At 39.0% G+C, this 20,715-nt stretch overlaps 2 protein-coding genes across 2 annotated transcripts; both read right to left on the bottom strand.

The window, feature by feature from the left end:
• Positions 1 to 9,974: 9,974 nt before the first annotated feature.
• Positions 9,975 to 10,566, bottom strand: LOC131023437 (transcription factor TGA2.2-like). The gene is made up of 2 exons (XM_057952978.1): positions 10,231 to 10,566; positions 9,975 to 10,151 (listed from the first exon to the last, which is right to left on the bottom strand). The coding sequence occupies exons 1-2, from the start codon at positions 10,564 to 10,566 to the stop codon at positions 9,975 to 9,977; spliced, it is 513 nt and encodes a 170-aa protein (XP_057808961.1).
• An 8,840-nt stretch (positions 10,567 to 19,406) lies between these two features.
• LOC131023436 (uncharacterized) lies at positions 19,407 to 20,309 on the bottom strand. Its single transcript, XM_057952977.1, has one exon. The coding sequence runs from the start codon at positions 20,307 to 20,309 to the stop codon at positions 19,407 to 19,409; it is 903 nt and encodes a 300-aa protein (XP_057808960.1).
• Between the last annotated feature and the right edge of the window lie 406 nt (positions 20,310 to 20,715).

Genomic DNA, 20,715 nt, shown 5'->3' with positions numbered 1-20,715 from the left:
CTGAATGATCGATTGAACAAGACATAGATGGCCCGCCATAGAAAGTTGAACGCCCTTCCAACGAGCAAACTTTTGTACAATCCGATCATAGATCTGCATAAAATAGGAAGCCCGAGGCCGACCAACAGAAAACCCTAAAGCACGATGAATAGCACGCCGCCTGTCCGTGGGAACCCCCATAGCAAAGAAAATACTTGATTTCTCATGACTACACTGCTGTCCAGAAATCGACCCATAATAAGTAAGAATCTCCTTAATCTTGCGAGCATTACGAATCGTAGCTTTGCAAAATAAAATGATGTCATCCACATAAAACAAATGAGTGGGAAAATTCGAACCACGACTGAAACCCATAGGAGTCAAATGACGAGACTCCACACAACTACTGATAATGTTACTCAAAACATCCTCGGCGATGCCAAATAAGATAGGAGACAAAGGATCACCTTATCTCACGCCTTGAGAGCACGCAAAGTAACCGCTGAGTTTCCAATTATAGAGAATAGAAAGCCTAGCCGATTCAAAAATAATTTGAATCCAACGAATAAAACTCTCATGATATCCACTCGCCCTAAGCACCTGAATGATAAAGCCCCAACAGATTGCATCGAAAGCTTTCCGAATGTCAATCTTACACGCCATATTCAATCCCCGGTTAGTGCGCTGCATACAATTGAAACCTTCAGAACTGAGCATAATACAATCATGAATATTGCGGCCACTAATGAAGCCAAACTGGTTGGGAGAAACATGAGTAGTAGCCAGCATACTGAGCCTGGAAGCCATAATCTTCGAGATAATCTTGAAGAAGAAATTGGAGAGCACAATGGGGCGAAGATTCGCCACCGTAGCAACCGTTTCTTTCTTAGGAATGGGAATCATAGTACTCGAATTGCACCCTACCGGCAAATAAGAGCAGCGAAAAAAGTCTAAACAGCCAAAATCACGTCAGCTTTAATAATCCCCCAACATTTTTGAAAAAACATTCCCGGAAACCCATCCGGTCCAGGAGCACTATTAACATTCATACCAAACACAGCAACAACAATCTCACTCTCATCAGGAATACGAATCAAAAGATTATTCTGCTTATCCGAAACCACCTGCTCCTATTTTTTGTATTTTATAAAACAACATACGCACACGTATTGCCCACTAAAACACTTATACATTTTAATTAATCATCCGACATATAAAATTCTTCATACACATTACAATATATTTAGAACAAGTGAATGATAATGTTTGAATCCTACAAATCATTGGCTCTCGAATATCCATGTCCTCAATAAACGAATTTCTTCATTTCACATGTCAATCTATAAAGGCAGTTAACATATTTATGGATTAAAATTAACATATTCTACATGTCAATTAGCATTGACATCTTCTACAATGGCAAATAGACATAATTAAAATTCTATATGGATTAAATTCCACAAACTTCATTGATCACACAAGTTGCTCGATCCTCACAAATTAACTTCGTTGATCTCACCTTGAAAATGGTCATATTTATGAAATTGTCAAGAAAATTAGAGAATACCATTGTTTTTAATAATTACTAATAATATTAAATTATAAATTAAAAATATATTTTATTACCGGTAAAAAAAACTCAAAAAATCTAAAACTACAAAGTATTTAAGTACAAAAACTACACAATCAAAGGATTGTGATTAAAAGCAAGTAAAGAAAATAAGCATGAAAATGATCTAGCTAGTACACTCTCAAATAAGTAATAGCTTCTATTTCACAAAAAAAAACATTATCCTAATTATCAAGTCCAAGTAATTAAGGTTTTTTTTATTATTTTTTTTGACAAAAAAGTTATACATCTCTTAGAAGTTAGAAACCGATTGGCACCACAATGCACTAGAAAGATCCATCCAGTAGGCAGTAAGCATTAAAAGGAATAATTAAGAGATGATAATAAAATATGTTAAAGCAGACACAGACAGTCACTTGAACAAAGACACAGACAGTCACTTGAACAAAGCAAACTTGCTTGATATAACCTGAATTTGGCAAAAATGAAATAAAGCTACCCATGTAAATGTAATGGTCAAAATAAATGTAAATAAAATATAAAAACGACTCCATGATGCATGAGCAACTAATGGTCATCATGCACTCTAGCTAAGATTTATTGATCAGTCTGTATTTAAGGTTACAATGCAAACCGAATTGTGGCATCAGACAGCAAGGTATGAAGAGAAAGCCATGAGTTTTTTAATCCTCAAGAGTAGAATTTCTGTATTTTCACTTTTTCAGTGGGATAAAAATAAAATAAAATTAACTTAATGATATAAATAATTAAAGATCTTAGAATATTTCAAAATTTCAATCCATTTAATTAAACAAGGGATTAGTCTTATTATTTTTATCTATCAAGACTGATCCTCCAAAATAAATGCCCTAATGATTTCCTGTAAATACAACTCTTCGAACTGATCTGAGAAAAAAGAAGAAGAAGAAGAAGAAGACTATTATTTTAGAATACTTAACACGAACCATCAAAACAAGTTAGATCTTGATGTCTTATTATACTAACTGATCAATTCTTTCATCCACCTCTGCAACCAATTATCAATCTCTTTCCTTCCGTAAATCCATCTTCGTTGCAACGACGCAAATTTCATGAGCAGGTAGTAACAATGAGTTCGTGAAATATGTGATTGATTTTGAAATGGATTTAAATTTTGGGATTTTAATTTAGTAATAAAATCTAATATATTAAAAAATTATATATTATCATATCAAAATCAAAGTTTAAGTAATGTAGAAATCATGGTTAAAAGTTTGTGTATTGAGAGACCAATATCTCTTTTAAATTTGATAATTATGATCTCAAGTTTTGATGTATAAGAAAAAAGCTAATTATTAATCGAAGACCTAAATTATACTTGTAGTCTAAAAAATGTCCTCAACTATTGATAATATTAATAAAAAAATCTAAACTATTTAGCTTGTAACAAAATATCATAAATTATTGATAATATAAAGAGTGGAATTTTTAAAATGGCCACTTTCATATTGTAAAATTAAAAATTGTCCACTAAGATAAAAATATTAAAAAATGGCCACTGTTACCAAAATACCCTTCCACATTAAAAATTAAAAAAATTGTCACTTTACATCACCCCTTTAAAAAATCCCGCAATTCACAACCAGTGTGAATTCACAACCAAAATTTTTTGGTTGTGAATTCACACTGGTTGTGAATTGAGAATTCACAACCTGTCGAATTCACAACCAGTCGAATTCACAACCAGAATTTTTTGTTTGTGAATTCACAACTAGTCGAATTCACAGCCAAAATTTAATTCACAACCAGTCGAATTCACAACCAAAAATTAATTCACAACTAGAATTTTTTGGTTGTGAATTCACAACCAAAATTTAATTCACAACCAGATTTATGTTGGTTGTGAATTCACAATCAGTCGAATTCACTACCTGAATTTAATTCACAACTAGAATTTATTTTGGTTGTTAATTCAAGTAGTTGTTAATTTGAGTTTTTAAAGTTTGAATTCACAATTAAAACTGTAATTTATTTTGATTGTGAATTTATAGATTTGGTTGTAAATTCAAGAATATTAAGTTGTGAATTCATCGAGCTAGTTGTGAATTCAAGAACATTAAGTTGTGAATTCATCGAGCTGGTTGTGAATTCAAGAACATTAAGTTCTGAATTCATAGATCCAATCGTGAATTCAAGAACATTAACCAAAATGTTCCAATTAATTAATTTATGGGTTAATAGCCAAAACATACACGAAGTTTCACCAAATTTGCATTTTGCACATGACCTTCAAAAATAGCCCCAGAATACATGAGCTATTGATTTTGTTGTAATTTGCACACGGCGAGAACTCCGGCCATAATTAAGGTTGACCGGCAATGACGTGGACTATACGCGTGGCATTTTTATTGTATGTGGCAATACGCGTGGCAATTTAATTGATTTGGCAATACACATGTCATTTTTATTAAAAAAAAATTAAAAAAAAAAAAACAAAAATTCATCTCTCTCTCTTTCTCTCAAATCACAGCGTCGTTCCTCTCCTTCCTCAAGCTTTCCACCACCGCCGGCCAGCTCTTCCACCAAAATCAGGCCCTCAACCTCCTAGATCCCCAAATCGCAGCCCTCGGCCTTCATCCTCTCCAACAACGCCGCCGCCTTCATCCTCCTCGCGAGTCTTTCCACCGCCAATACCAAACCCCCTCCGACCCACACACACCACGCAACAACAAACACCAAACCCCAGCTCCTCTTCTTCCTCGCCGCCGCCGCCGCCGCCAGATCTGGGGATTTCTCCTTTTTTACCCCACCGCCACCTCTAACTTTCTCCGACCTACACACACCACGCAAAGAGAGGGAAGAACGGCGCCAGAAGGCAGGACGATGACTTCTCCCACGAACAGAGCGTCTCCCTTCGCCTCAGGCAAACCACGGCGAGGACCAGAGCAACGGCGGCGACCAGCGAGTTTCCCACTCGCGAACGAAGATGAAGACGGACTCAGCAGAGCGGAGACCTCTGGCCAAGAAAGGCGCGGCGGCCTTGAACCAGGGCATCGATTTCACCAGAGCCGAGAGGGCTAGGGCTCGACTCATGCCTCAAAGTGTGAGTGGCGTCGGAGGCGAGGCGCAACCTCACCGGGATTGTGGTGGTTGATTTTGGTTTGCACATATCTAGGGTTTTGTTGGGCTGATTTTCGTTTGAATTCCTTGTCTTTTTGGGTTGTGCGTGTGTTACAGAGGGAGGGTGAGAGGCGAGAGAAGGGAGAGGCGACGACGCCGGCAACGCCGGTGAGGAAGAATGGAGTGGCGTCTCTGTGTGGAGAGAGAGAGAGAGCAGAAAGGAGGCGGGGCGCAACTAATGTTTTTTTTTCTTTTTATTTTTATTTTTTTTATTTAGAAAAACTTGATAAAACAACGTCATTTTACATGCCCGACGGTTAGTCCACGTCTGCAATTTCCGGCTGCCACATCAACAACGTTTAAGATGATGGTCAACGCATGTGCAAATTACTATTAAATCGAAAGGTGGTGTATTCTGGGGCTAATTTTGAAGGTCGTGTGCAATTTGCAAATTTGATGATAGTTCATGTATTTTTTGGCTATTAACCCTTAATTTATTAATCAATTAACTAACCACTATTATAAAATAATTAGAAAATACTCTCAATTCACACATCATCTTCTTCCCCAATTTCCAGCCCTTTTTCCCAATTTCACGGCAACGAAATCAGTAAACAAGGTAAGATACTGTTCATCCAATAATTCCTTCGTCTGAAATCACCGACACCTCTCTCCCAAAGCAAACATGACTATCACAACTAAATCGCCGACACCTCTCTCGTTAAATGAAAAAAATTAATCACTGCTACCATGACCATGACTATCATGACAGTAACAAATACCCTGAGCTCTTCATATGAAATCACCCATCAAATTCAGCAGCAATTATCACTATCAACTATACAAAATCCAACAAAATACCTACTTCCCGCGCTCATTTCGTTCGTTCTCCGTTGACGGAGAGAAGCAGCGGAGGCGTTTTCTCACCGTCCGTCGCAGGGGAAGAGAGAGAGAGAGAAAACCAGGATGATAGAGAGAAAATGGCGGCGGCGTTTTCTCCTCCAACTGATGCGCTCCGATCACCACCGTCGTCCTCGGGCTCGAACCGCCGTCCACGAATCCCAGGCACATCGTTATCCGATCGATCTCCACCATCACATTCGACAGCCTCATCCTCCACGTCGCAGCACCCTTCCCCTCCCCCCCCCCCCCCCCACAAAACCAGCTCAATCTCAGGCGCCGCCGGCTCCGCCGCCGTCCTCGCGATCGATTCCAAGCCGAAGCACGCCCTGAACGGCGCCACTGCAGCGGCGCTTTTGATCCCCAAATTCGCAGACCTAGAGAGAGAAAGAGGAGAGATAGAGAGAAAGAGGGAGAGAATCCAGACAGAGAGAGAAAATTTTCAATTTTAAGTCTAGGGGGTATTTTTGACTTTTTGTTTAAAAACTGGCCACTTTTTAATATTTTTATTTGATAGGCTAGATTTTAATTTTACAATATGAAAGTGGATAGTTTTATATATTAGCTCTAATATAAATATATAAAAGACTCAAATTATTAAGGTTGTAACTAAAACATCATTTTTTTTAAACCCAACTAAAACGTCATTGATAACGATTTATGATGATAGTAATTTAGTAACACAAGTTTAAAAATTTAGAACACAATCTAATAAAGGGTTAATAGCTGAAAAATACACGAACTATTTTCAAATTTGCATATTGCACATCACCTTTAAAATTAGTTCCAGAATATATCACATTTTAATTTTGTTGCAAATTGCACACGCGTTGACTATCACCTTGATCGGTGTTGACATGGCCCTGGAATTTTCAAACGTGGACTCACCGGCATTCAAAACGACGTCGTTTTGAGTGAGTATCAATTAAAAAAAAAGGAAAAATCGTTTTGAGTGAGTCAGCCCTAATTCATCTTCTCCCTCACTCCAGCGCTGCCTCTTCGTCGCCGCCTCCCTCACTCCAGCGCCGCCTCCCTCAGTTCACCACCACCACTCCAGCGGCTCCCTCGTCGTCGGCCGCCGCTCGCCTCCGCCCTTCTCACCACAAGACGCGCGCGCACCGACCACCATCGATTTAGATTTTGGGGCTCTGTTTTGAGCTTCGTTTAGGGGAAATTTGGGCTCTGTCGGACCCCCAAATCAGAATTGCAGGGGAGAGGGAGACTAGGGGGCGCTGGAGTTGTTGATTTGGTGGTAGTTATTTGGAAATCCAGAGATTTGTGGCGGTGGTTATGGCGGAGGTGAGGCGGCGCGAACTGGGTGGAGGCGGCGAGCGAACTAGGGTTCACCACCACCACTCCAGTTCGCCGCCGAATGTCGCTCGCCTCCTGTCCTCCTCACCATAAGACGCGCGCACACCGATTACCATCGAGGCTAGCCGTCGCCGCCGCTGCTATTTCCGCGCCACCGCCAATTTAGATTTGAGGATGATGAATGATGGGTACTGGGAATAAGCTCTGAATTTGGGGATGATGAATGATAGGTACTGTAAATTTGGGGAAAAACGGTGTTTGCGGTGGTTTCTGGAGTGGCTCGTCGGAAAAGCAAAGATTTTTTTTTATTAATTCTTCAAATTATCAAAACGACGTCGTTTTGCTCACGTGGCTTGCTAGCGTGTAAAAAAAGCCACGCGGTTGTCCATGTCATCGTCGGTCAAACTTAAGAGTTGCCGGAATTTTCGCCGTGTGTAATTTGCAACAAAATTAAAATGTGGTGTATTCTGGAGCTAATTTTAAAGATGATGTGCAATATGCAAATTTGAAAATTCGTGTATTTTTCGGCTATTAACCCTCTAATAAATAACAATTAATACAATATGAAAATTGGTGGAGAACCCTAAGAAAAAATGAGGGAATCCCAAATCAAAAACAACAAAATCCCCTTAAATCTATAGGTCTACTATCCTAAACGAATCAACAACAACTTGTTGAACGAAATTAGTAAAATCAAAATAAATTGGCAACAAGATTTGTAAAACTACAGAATTTCATATTGTTTTAAATTTTAGTGTAAAACGTCATCTTATTTAATAAGTACGTTATTTGTTATAAAAGACAAGAATACACGTTAGCGTTATGTGATGAAAATCGTTACTGGGGATGCTTTTATTACAATTTCAATAGTTTGCAAATTTAGTTTTTAGTACTCTAATTCAAATAATTTAATTTTTTTTATTAATATTATTAATATTTCTAGGACGTAGCATATAATTTGGACTTTTGATCCATTTTTATCCAAAAAAGGTAAATTGAAAAATGGTGTGTGACGTGTTCCTATTTATTAATTTGCCGACACGTTAAGGGGTTATATTGGCGTCAGTTAGACCAAAAAATGAAAATGTTAAAAAGAAATTAAAGTGAAAAGCTTATACTTATTATTGATGTGATGTAAATTAAATTCATAGTTTGAAAAATCGCAAACCGTGCCGTCCTAAATTAATACTCCATCTAGCCCCTATAAATATACGTGATACGTCCTCTATACATATATATAAGTACTTTTGATCGATGTATTATTTTGAAGCGAAAAAAGACTATTTATTTATATAGGAATGAGTAATATTATTTAAAATATTAATAGTTCAAAAATAATTTTATATTAAAAATATTGTTAAGTATATTGTAGATAAATAACTATCAGTTAAAATAATAAAATTATTCAAATTATATGTAAAATAATATCCAAAAATAAGATGTGTATAAATTTGGAGCAGGTACTAAAATAGATACATATGCATATATATATATATATAAGAGATAGTAATATGTTTTACGTCAATTATTTCTACTATCTAGTTTAATAGTAACATTAAATAGCGTAGACTCTTTTCTCAAAAAAAAAAAAAAAAATAGCGTAGACTTTTGTAGTCATCATCACATATTTTTATAATTTTGTAAACATTTTAACAACTTTTTCAGTGGTATAATAATACAAAGCTTTTCCTTAAGGAAATAATTAAGTTCATAATACAATGTTACATCTTAGTTAATTGATTTTAACTGGTCTTTGCTTTTGTATACTACGGAAATTTATTAAATTTTTTGTGAATGTCATCGTCAAAATTTACTATATAAAGTGCAAAAATCATACTCTTTTTGTACCATAAAAATGTATCATATATTTTATTTTCTTCCATTCCATAAAAAAACATCATTTTTATTTTGGGACATGGCTCTATTTTCTCTTTTAACTACAATCACTTAATTTTATATAACTTCATAATTAATTTAAGGGCAAAGGTGCAGATTGGTCCTTAAACTCGACCCCCTAGAGCGTTGAGCCCCCCATACTCGGTCAAAGCGCGTTGACCTCCCTAAACTCCTGAGAAAAATGTGCAACTAAACCCACGAGTTTAACGGCGGTTTAACACCGTTAAGCATTTTTTTTTTTGGTCATCTTCTCCGGCTAGATTCCTTCAATTTTCCTGCGACATTCATCTGTCGAAAGGGGAAATCTTGACGGCGCCAATTCTTCTCCGACGAGCGCCCCACCCCAGCCAAATGTGAGGCGTAACCGGAGCAGATCTGCAACGACGGCTCCTCCTTGGCCGTCTGCTGCCAGAAACGCGAGAGAGGGATGAGGGGGAGGCGAGCGGCGGCGGCGACGCTCTATCCTTGGTCGTCCGCTGTTGGAGATGCGAGAGAGAGAAATAGAGAACACTCTCACGCATCTCCGATAGTGTCGGACGGCCAAGGAAGGAGCACCGCCGCCGCGCGAGAAATAGATGAGGGGGAGGCGAGCGGTGGCAGCGGCGCTCCATCCTTGGTCGTCCACTGTCAGAGATGCGAAAGAGAGAGGGAAGACAGATCCGTTGCCGGAAACGCGAGAGATGGATGAGGGGAAGGCGAGCGGCGGCGGCGGCGGCGCTCCATCCTTGGCCGTCCGAGCCGGTGGTTCTCGCCAGAAAATTGAAGGAATCCAGCCGGAGAAGATGACCAGGAAAAAAAAACGTTTAACGGCGTTAAACTCGTGGGTTTAGTTGCATCTTTTTTTCAGGAGTTCAGGGAGGTCAATGCGCCTTAACCGAGTATGAGGGGCTCAACGCTATAGGGGGGTCGAGTACAGGGACCAATCTGCACATTTGCCCTTAATTTAAGGGTTAAGATGCAGATTTACCCCTAAAGTGGAGGCCCCTAGAGCGTATACCCTTCATTCTCGACCTTGGCCTAAATACACCCCTAGAATCCATAAAAATGATGTATTTAAACCCAGCAAATAAACGATCGTTTCTCGTCGTTATTTTTTTTTTAATTTCTGAGCGGGACCCACTATCCACCACCATTCCCCTCATCCCCTTCACCCTCTCCGCAAAACCCTCCGGCACCGCCGCCACCGCCGTACAAAATCGAACCAGTCGAGCTGCATCTCTCATCTCCCTCGAACCACATTCGCACTCGAACCACTGGCCAACGTCTCCGCTAGAGACTGCTGCAACGCCTCCATACCCTGCGAAAGTGCGTATTCTGCTTGGTTCGATGACTGCTGCAGGTTACAGATCCCCGGCAGCTGCTGCTCCGTTAGAGGCTCAAGCTGGCTCACCAGAATCTGCACAAACCCCATCACACGCTCGTTCAACACACACAAAACAATGTGGAGTTGTTCCCACAAAGGTCGAACGACAGACCTTCAGAAGTTCCGACGGTCGAAAACCACCAATCCACAAAATCAATGGTATATATATATATCTGTCGGCGTCATCTCCACTGCGTCGATCACCGCTGAGAATTCCTCCACCGCCTCCATCTCCAGGTCGCTCTCCTCGTATCCTAAATAATTCTTCAACAGAATTTTGAGTGCCGAAAACTAGCAGTAGCTCATATGGATGTGCATGTTCATTCTCCCGCACCTCAGCAATGTCGGATCGAGCTTCTCGATGTGATTCATCGTGAACACGAAGATCCTCTCGCTGCCGTGTTGGGGCCGTCGTCGTCGCCGTTTGCACCGGGCTGCGACGCCACATAGTAGCTATTCTTCCGGGCGGTGGCGCCGCTCTTGTTCCTATTGGTGAGATGATTAATGGAGCAATCGATGTCCTCGATAACGATAATGGATTTAGAACTGGTCTTCATGAGGAGCTTCCCTATTGGCGAAATCCAATAGATCGACCATGATTTCAGCTTTCTTGGCGGGATCCATGGCCAAAGTGTCGAAGGTGCTGAGGAGCTTGAAGGGGACAGATTCCCAGGGATGGCCGCGGGAGTTGGTGTAGAGGAAGTGGTCCTGGTTCTTACGGCACAACTCGTTGGCTTTGTCCAGGGCGATGCTAAGGTAGGAGTTGTGGAAATAATAATGAAAGAAATATGAATAAATTTGTTGATATGTCTTGAGATCTGTAATCTGTAACCTAGCCGCATAATACAATCTGTTCTCTTTTCTATCCGTGGATGTAGCCAATTGGTGAACCACGTAAATCTGTGTCTTCTTTACATTTTCTGTTCGCATATTGCTCTATAATCCTATTCTATCACAACAAAATTAAATAGTGGGTCCCACTTGAAAAAAAAAATAAGTAAACGACGAGAAACAGTTGTTTTCTCGCTGAGATTAAATGCACAATTTTCATGGACTTTGGGGATGCATTTGAGCTAAGGTCGAGAATGGACGGTATACGTTCTAAGAGCCTCCACTTTAAAGGTGGATATACACCTTAATCCTTAATTTAACAATAATCACATATTTTCACTTGAGATCCAGTGTCCCACAATTTTATGTGTGTCACTGTGTCCCATTCTTATATCTATTATTTTAAAAATATTTTTTATAAAAATAAAATTTATTATAATACCATGAATTACATTTAATATTTATTTCAAAAAATTAATTTTTTTAAAAAGTATATACCATCACTTTGAATTTATCAACCTATTATTAGCTAATAAAAGTTAAATTAAGTAATAAAAGATAATTATATACCCTAGATTGATGAAATAAACCCTAATTAATAATCATAAAATTAAGGGTAAATATCATGAAAACTCCTAAAATATACCCGTTTTATCAAAAATACCCTGAAACTTTCAAAATGTTCTCTAAACCCTCAAACTATCACGTTTTTATCAAATATATCCCGCATTTATTCTTCGGTCACTAAAAACATGACGTGGCTCGCCGGATACCACAACATAATTTATATTCTATTTTTTAAAAATACAATGGCAAAAACGACGTCGTTTCATGCCATATCATTAAAAAAATTCACTATGAAATTTAAAATTCGCTCCTATCGTGTTTGAAATTCACGCTAATAACCTAGAATTATGGATAAACAACATAGAATATGGTACGAAACGAAGTCGTTTTTTCCAGGTCATTTTAAAAAAAAATAGAATATAAATTACATTGTGGCATTCGGCGAGCCACATCATGTTTTCGGTGATCGAAAAATAGATGCGGGATATATTTGAAAAAAATCTGATAGTTTGAGGGTTTAGAAATCATTTCAAAAGTTTCAGGGTATTTTTGATAAAGTGGATATAGTTCAAGGATTTTCATGATATTTACCCTAAAATTAAACTAAAGTACATAAAATTGAAATTGAGGAAAATATATATAAAAAAATTAAACAGAATTTAAAATGAGACATAAAGTGTGACATAAAGTATGGTATACCGAATCTCATTTATGTGGATGGAGGGTTTGTATATAATCATATACATAGTAGATTTTTCTCGTTCACAAAACTCATCAATAATAAAATAAGGGGTAATTGCCTGTAAATCCATAACGTTTACTCGGAATTGGTTTTTGCTCCCATTTTCGAAGGTGTGGCCCTCAATACATAACCTTTTATTTTGTCTCGTTTTTCTCTTGTCACCGGTTTTTTCTTACGCCGGCGCCGAAAATTACACCGTGGCAGCCGGAATTGACAAGGTGGCAGCCGAAAATTGACACACGGACATATTATTAACATGTGGAATAAAATTAAAAAAAAAAACAAAATTCTCCCAACTCCATCATCTTCTTCCCCTTCCTCCCCTCCCCCCACCCTCTGCCAGCCCCTCTGCCGCCTGCGACGGCGCCCGCCACCCCCTCCTCACCTCGGCTCAGCGGCGACGTGGTGGCTATTTCGCTGGAGGGGAGCCAAGGCAAACGCGCGGCGGCTGCGGCGAACCTAGGCGTCAACCTCACCAAGTTTCGTCAGCCCTTCCCACCACCACCACCAAATTCCGTCAGCCCTTCCCACCATCAAATCCGCCATTTTCGCCCCATTTCCGAGGAAGAGAGCTTCACCCAATTCCCCTTCCGCCATTTCCTTCCAGACCTTGAATCTTCCCCAGATCTAAACCCTTAAATCCGAAGCCCTAAATCCCCAAATCCGGTCTCCACCCTCGTCTCATACACCCCTCATTCTCAGGTAACGTCTTCCGCCGCCGCTGGAGTTCCGGTGGTGAGCAGCCCCCTCCCTCTCTACTGATTTTCACAAATTGACGGCGAAGTATCCTTCGCCTATGAACTACCCTTTCTCCTGCTATGCTAATAAAAAATATCGTTCGTGAACAGAGCTCGCGAGAGAGGTGAACGGACGAAAGGGGTGGCGTCCTCGGCCGGGCACGTCTTCGTCGGCGTGTGGTGGAAGCGGCAGGTGGGGAGGAAGGAGAAAGGGGGAAGAAGACGATGGGGTGGGGGGGGGGATTTTGTTTTTATTTTTTTATTTTATTTTTTTATTCCACATGTTAATAATATGTCCATGTGTCAATTTCCGGCTGCCACCTTGTCAATTTCCGGCTGCCACAGTGTAATTTCCGGCGCCGGCGTAAGAAAAAACCGGTGATAGGAGAAAAACGAGACAAAATAAAAGGTTATGTATTTAGGGGCCACACCTTCGAAAATGGGAGCAAAAACCAATTTCGAGTAAACGTTATGAATTTACAGACAATTACCCCATAAAATAATTGTCAACTTGATTGGTGAATGAGATGATGTATACCCGAAAAGACATTTATTTCTACTATTTGATAAATTGATTATCCGAAAACAAGAAGGTAACTGAGAGACGTAAAAGAAATGCTTTCTGACTTCAATACGCAGTCATCGTGACCTCACATTCAAGAATCTCACGGCCATTCTGCCAATTCTTTTTTTTTCTTTTTAACTTTTTGGTGCACATGATTACATTATATGAGTGTCTAAACATGCATATACACACACATAATTAATGGAAGTGATGGACAAGTTGAGATGAAGATAGAAGTAATAATGGAGGTTTATAAGAAGATAACACTGAACCCCAATTGTTGTCGATATCCAAATCATACTATTCCCTCCTTCTCACATACAATAACAAAATAAAAATAAACACAAAGATTAAAAATAAGATACTATAAATATAAAATAGATAAATACCATTTATTTGATGTATAGGAAATCAATGGACATGACATGCCTCAGCAGAGCCCGCATAGCCAAAGTGTAGTTCTATGCCTCAATATTTTTGATTCAATTAATACGTTCGCAGATCGCGAAATGACGATTTGTTGATTGCCACTCCTTGGACGAAAGAAGGCCATTCATCATGTGCGTGTGTTAGCTTAGCGGTAAAAAATTAAGATAAAAAATCTAAGATTTTGATTCGAGTCCTCTATCACGCGATCTTTATAATTTCTTTATTCACTTAAATAATTTATCAAAAAAAAAAAAAAATCATTTTGTTCTGAGTCTGCTGCAACCCAAATGACATCCTCTTCTTCGTCTAGTCCCATTTCTGAAGAATTTCATATTGAGCGGATTAGCAAACGTGATTCTCTCTCTCACTCTCTTATATATGTGGTGAAGTTGTCCTTTCAATATTTTCATAAAACCTTGATAAGAAGTCCAATTAATAAACACCGCGGATTGTTATGTAGCTTATATTCTAGTGTCCCTATCCACATTTTGTTGTAAAGCTTATACATTGAATTATGTTTAATAAAAGTTAGCTACGTATCAAATCGAAAGTGCAACCTATATCTATATTATATTAAAAAGGTAATTTCAATTCAATTTTCAAATTAAATGGTAATTTTGTAGTTATAATAAAATTAAAAAGTTTATTTATAAACTATATATTTTCTTTTTATTTCTTTTTTCTTTATCTTTTTTTCATTTCTTTCTAAAATTATGAAAGATCACGATAAGAACTTTAATTTTTATATATTTTATGTAAATATTTGATTTAAAATGTAAAAGTTATATTTATTTAAAGATTAAAATTTTAAAACATACTCTCTCTCTCTCATCTTTTTTTGAAAAAAAACTATTTTTCATTTTTTTATATTTTTTAATTTTCATTTTCATTTTATTTTTTTTAACTTATACTCCTTCCGTTCCATTTCAAATATCTCAAAATTATAGGACAATGTAATAGCTTTGAGACATTTGAAATGAGACGAAGGAAGTATCTTTTTTGCCTTTTCATAATATCAATTTTTATTAGTGTGATTTTTTTTTATTTTTTTCCAATATCAATTCAAATATATTTAATTAAAATTAATTTTATATTATAATTATAAATATGATAATTGAGTTGTTATCAATTTTATATAAATACTATAAAATATACCCTACAAAAAAACTTACCAAAAACCGACGAAAAATAATCCGTCGGTGATTACTGACGGAATACCGACAGATTATTTCCGTAGCTAATAATTCCATCGGTAATCCGCGGGTAAATTCAGTGATTTTGTGCTTATTAAAATTTGATAATTATTTTTAAATTTTACCAACGGAATTATTAGCTGTGGAAAATAATTCGTCGTAAAATATTATTATTATTTTTTAATTAATATTCTATTTTATTCTTATTTTTAAATTATTGAGAATATTTTAAAATTTATTGTTATTTTCAACAATAGTATTTTTTTAATTAACGATAATATTAACTTTTTATTATTTTAAATTCGATCATATATTTACCGTCATTCTTTCGTCGGTACCACAAGTCTTAGATATCATCTCGACATATTCTAAGGTTGTGAAAAAATGATATTGTATATTGAAATAGAGTTTAAATGAATTAATATGTGCTAGTTATATCAATAATACGCGTGATCTGTGCTGATGATCACTCGAAAGAAACTTCAAGGTTAAGCGTGCTTGACTTATAGCACAACTAAGATAGGTGACCCACTAGGAAGTCCGTCTTAACATATGAAATTAAGTTTAAAATACATTATAAATACCAAAATACTTGTGGGGGTATATAGTTAGTTTGATATATATATATGTGTGTGTGTGTGTGTGTGTGTGTGTGTGTGTGTGTGTGAGCTAAAATAAAAACACTTCTTAAAATATAAAATATAAACAATTTTCAGCCCTTAGATCATCAAGATCTACGGTTGATTCGCAACCATGTTGGATGAATTCATGGTCCTGAGTTCGAATCCCAAAGGTAGCAAAAATTTATTTTTCATAATTTGTAACCCTGTTGGATAAATTCATACGTGCTCTACATAAAATTCGTACATTGAAAAACGTTTTTATTTTTATTTTAAGAAGTGTTTTCACGGTAGTCCTTCCCTATATATATATATTTTTTTTTTTCTTAAAAAAAATTACCGACGTAATTTATTTCCGTCGCTAATACCGACGGCCATTTTCGTCGTTGATTTCAGACGACGCCGGCGCCGTCGCGTACTCGCTTACGGATTTTCAGTCGGTAATTTAGCGGTGGAGGCGAATTTCCATCGGTAAAGCTTTTACCGACCACTTTCACGGAGACATACGGCCTTTTCAGTGATCCCATATACCGACGAAATTTATTGCATTACCGACGGAACATTTCGTCGGTAATTGGTCAAATTTTTGTTGTGATCAAAATATTTTTCGTGCACTGCACGAAATGCAAATGCTAGTTTAATTAAATCGGGCAACTTAATGTATGAGTTGATTAATTAAGAGTCTGAAAATCTGCCAATAGTGTTTGTTGCTTGCTTCCTGTACAAATTCCATTAATTATAATTACAATTGGAAACGAAACAAATTAAATTGAAACAGATATTATATGATACTTAACTGATCAAATTTTTATTGATCAGAGAGAAATGAGGTATTATATGAAACAAATTGAAAGATATGACAATACATTATTGTGATATTATAAAAATAATAAATTTACAAAATTAGTTATATTTCGTGCATTAAGTGACCCTCTTAATTAACAAGTCGAATTTATGTCAATATACTATTATGTATATAACTTTTAGGTTATGCTTCAATGTTAAAGGGTTCTGAGGCGCACGAGGTACTCAACTGATTATGTGCACTCATCAGTCATCACGGTGGAATCCTGTCAATTATCACGATCGATCTAATTTTTGCATAACGGCTCTCTCTCTATAGGGTATAAATGAAAATACACCCTAGCTACTGTAATAGGTAAAATTCGTATGAACCAAAACTATATGGCCTAACGGGCCAGCCCAGCTCGTCTCGGCAGACAGAGCAGAGTAGAATGCCAGAACAGAGCAAACGGTCCAGAGCAGAGTGGACTTCAGAGCAGAGTAAACATGCCTGAGCAGAGCAGAGTAGAATGCCAGAGCAGAGCAAACGGTTCAGAGCATAGCGGACTCCAGAGCAGAGTGGACTTCAGAGCAGAGATAAGTTCCAGAGCAGATCTGGAAACCAGAGCAGATCTGGAAACCAGAGCAGAGCAGCTCTGGAGGACCAGAACAAAGCAGCTCTGGAAGATCAGAGCAGAGTAGCTCGGATGATTAGAGCAGAGTAGCTCGGATGACCAGAGCAGAGAGGCTCTGGAAGACCTAGAGTAGATCAGTTCTGGAGGAACAGAGCCAGAGCAGCTCGGCGGCACATACGTCAGCGCGGCCCAACGGGCCAGCCCGGTAAAACGATCCACACCACATTCGTGACACAAGGTCCAAAGTGGGCCCATATGCGGTAAATACGTAAACCCACTAGGAAAAACCCTAAACTCAACAATTACTTGGCGACTAGGTCAGACGAGAGTCGCGGAAGATCGTTTCCTAAGAAATCGGAACCGCTAGGGTTTCAAAGAGCATTCCAAAAAACCCTAACCCTAGTCGCCTCCCTGCAGGCCCATAACCTATATATATTAATTCACTAACACAATGAAGGGCGGCCGTCATTGATATTTATTCTTGCACTCACGATCACTGACTCTCGTTATCTCCTGCTCTCCCCGTTCTTCCGTTCCGCCTCCACGCTCACAACTCTCAAGGGTTCTGATCGCTCGACTAGCCCCGGTAGCCCGGACGTCCATCGCCCCTTATTCCACACCGCTCTTTAGCTTTAATTCAACTTCCGGGACACCCCGATCTTCTGGATGCATCAATTATTATTGTCTTCTCTTTACTATTTATTATTTTATTACGTTACTTACGCTTAATATTTCCATCAGTTTACTGACTTGAGCGTCGGAGACCCTTCCATCGACACCCCCACCGGTGCTCTTCGAAGGGCTCTAACGTTTCTTGTGGTTTCAGGTTGCTAGTGCCCGTCGATCCAGACGTGACTGACGTCACTTCCGTAATTGTTGGATTCACCCCCTACAGCTACCAATACCATTATATGGTGAGTGTTTGGATCGGGTTCTAGGTGTTAGGTCTGGAGGGTCTCGAATAGGTGTAGGGGGGAGGTGAATACACCTATAGGCTATTTTTGAAAATGAAACTTGAAACACAAACTGTTACAACCTTTTCAATTAAAAGAGTTTTAGCAAGGTAAAGATTGTTGACTGATACTGAATTCTCTTCAGTAAAGAGTTATCAGTTAAATCAGAAACTTTAACTGATACACGTAAGGCTTCAGTCAAGTTTGTTAAACAGAGAGATATTATGAATCTTATTGACTATCCGGAGATAGATCAGTTAGATTAATAACACACGCAGCGAAAAACTTTTGTTTCGAAATAGCCTGTGAGATTAATCACGTTGTCAGAAGTTAAGTTTCTCTTTGCAGTTAATCAGTTTTCAGTTTAAGAAAGTTTGAACACAAGTAAGAAGGTAAATACTGAAAGCTGTAAATAACATAGAGATTTTTACTCGGTTCGGAAAATACTTCCTACATCCACGGTCAGTTGATCAGACCGACAACTTCACTGGGCATGTGCTTACGGGTGCACAACAAACCTGGGCGTGTGCTTACGGGTGCACAGCAAACTTGGACAACTGAAGATCCTATCTTCAGTACCAACACACCTGGTTAGATTTCTCACTCTTAGCACATACTGAGCACTAAGATCTCTTCGGAGACAGAGCACTGGTCTGAACTCCTTAGAGCATCCACAATGCTTGCACCCGGAGTGGGTGCAATAGACATGGTCCCACTTCTATTGCACCCACTCCAACAATGGTATTGCACCCGCCTGTGTGCAATAGATTTTAATTTCATTTTCTCTTTACTTTTATTCTTTTTTCAATTTGAATTAAACAACTTCAATTTTAACAACATAAAATTCATTCAACTAAAAATCCAAACATTACAAATAAAAATAAAAAAAACAACAAATATTTAAAACATCCAATTTTCGAACTACGGGTCAACCGGACCAAAGCGTGCCCATATATGCTCAACCAAATCGTCGCGGAGGCGAGCATGCAATCGTGCATCCTTCAAGCTTGCATTCCGTGCCAAATAGGCGGCGAACTCCGGTGGTGCTCCGGAATTGAATTGTGTTTGAGGAGTAGAACTTGGTCCCTCGCCGTCGTCACCGTCAAAGTTACTTGCATTTCCACCTTCTTCCTCAATGATCATGTTGTGCAATATGATGCATGCAAACATGATCGAACTCATTTGCTCTGCCTTCCAGAAACGCGACGGTCCTTTAATTATACCCCACTGAGCCTAAAGAACACCGAAAGCTCGTTCCACATCCTTCCTTGCAGCTTCTTGCATCACCTTGAACCTTCGCTTCTTCTCATCGTTCGGAAACTGGAAGCTCTTCACGAACACCGGCCAGTCCGGATAGATGCCGTCTGTTAAGTAGTATCCTCGAGTGTGGTGAGAATTGTTGGCGAGGAAGTGCACAGCCGCTTCATGCCCCGCTAAAACATCGTTGAATAGCGTGGACTGGTGGATCACGTTGATGTCGTTGTTGCACCCAGCGACTCCAAAGAATGCATGCCAGATCCACAAATCTTGTGAAGCAACGGCCTCTAATATAATTGTTGGCTCGCCTTGATCCCCTCGAGTGTAGGCGCCGTGCCAAGCCACGGGGCAATTCTTCCATCCCCAATGCATGCAGTCTAGGCTCCCCAACATTCCCGGGAACCCATGGCGGGCTTCGTGCATTGCAGTGATGCGTTGCACATCGGTAGTTGTTGGCTGCCTCAAATACGTGCCGCCAAAGATACGAACGACGGCCTTGCAGAATTTCTTCAAGCATTCCAACGCCGTCGACTCTCCTATACGGAGATATTCGTCACAACAATCAGCAGAAGTTCCGTATGCCAATTGTCGAACAGCGGCAGTGCACTTCTGGATCGGGGAGAAGCTTAAGCGGCCAACAGCATCCGGACGTTGTTGGAAGTAAGGATCGACTTCTAGCGCATTGACAATGCGTAGAAACAACTCCCGGCTCATGCGAAATCGACGGTGAAAGAATTGTGGCCCATAAACAGGCTCGACGGCGAAATAATCGCGATGGAGGCGCTCGGCTCCACCTTCACGGTCACGACGAACCACTGCCCGCTTCTTCCTCGGGCGTGGTGAAGGTGGATCGAAACGATATGAACTTGCCACTGTCATAAAATTCACAGCACATCTCATAAAAAATAAATCGGGGGCTTGAGTAGGATCGGGAAGAGGAGGAAGTTGTGCGGGATCAACATGAACTTCTTCGTCGGATGAAGAATTTGAGGAAGAATTATTGTTGGAAGAATTGGTGGATGAAGACATTTTTTTTAAGAATTGAAGAGAATTGGTGGATGTAGTGTTTGTGATTGAGGGAAGGGGATATATATAGGTGAAAAAGGAAAAAAAAGAAAAAAAAATTCGGCCGAGAAGACCGTTGCCTTCAACGGTCAAATGACCGTTTAAATTTTTTTTTTAATTCGATTTTTTTTTTCCGGAAATGGGGCGCGTGTAAAACACGCCCCTCCTTCGCTCCCACTATTGCCGAGTGCGTTCGAACGCCCCCTCCCTTCGCTCCCGG

The sequence above is a fragment of the Salvia miltiorrhiza genome, chromosome 4, assembly GCF_028751815.1.
Source record: "Salvia miltiorrhiza cultivar Shanhuang (shh) chromosome 4, IMPLAD_Smil_shh, whole genome shotgun sequence".
Taxonomy (NCBI): Eukaryota; Viridiplantae; Streptophyta; class Magnoliopsida; order Lamiales; family Lamiaceae; genus Salvia; species Salvia miltiorrhiza.
Note: the sequence above shows the minus strand (reverse complement) of the source record. Positions and strands in the feature narration are given on the sequence as shown.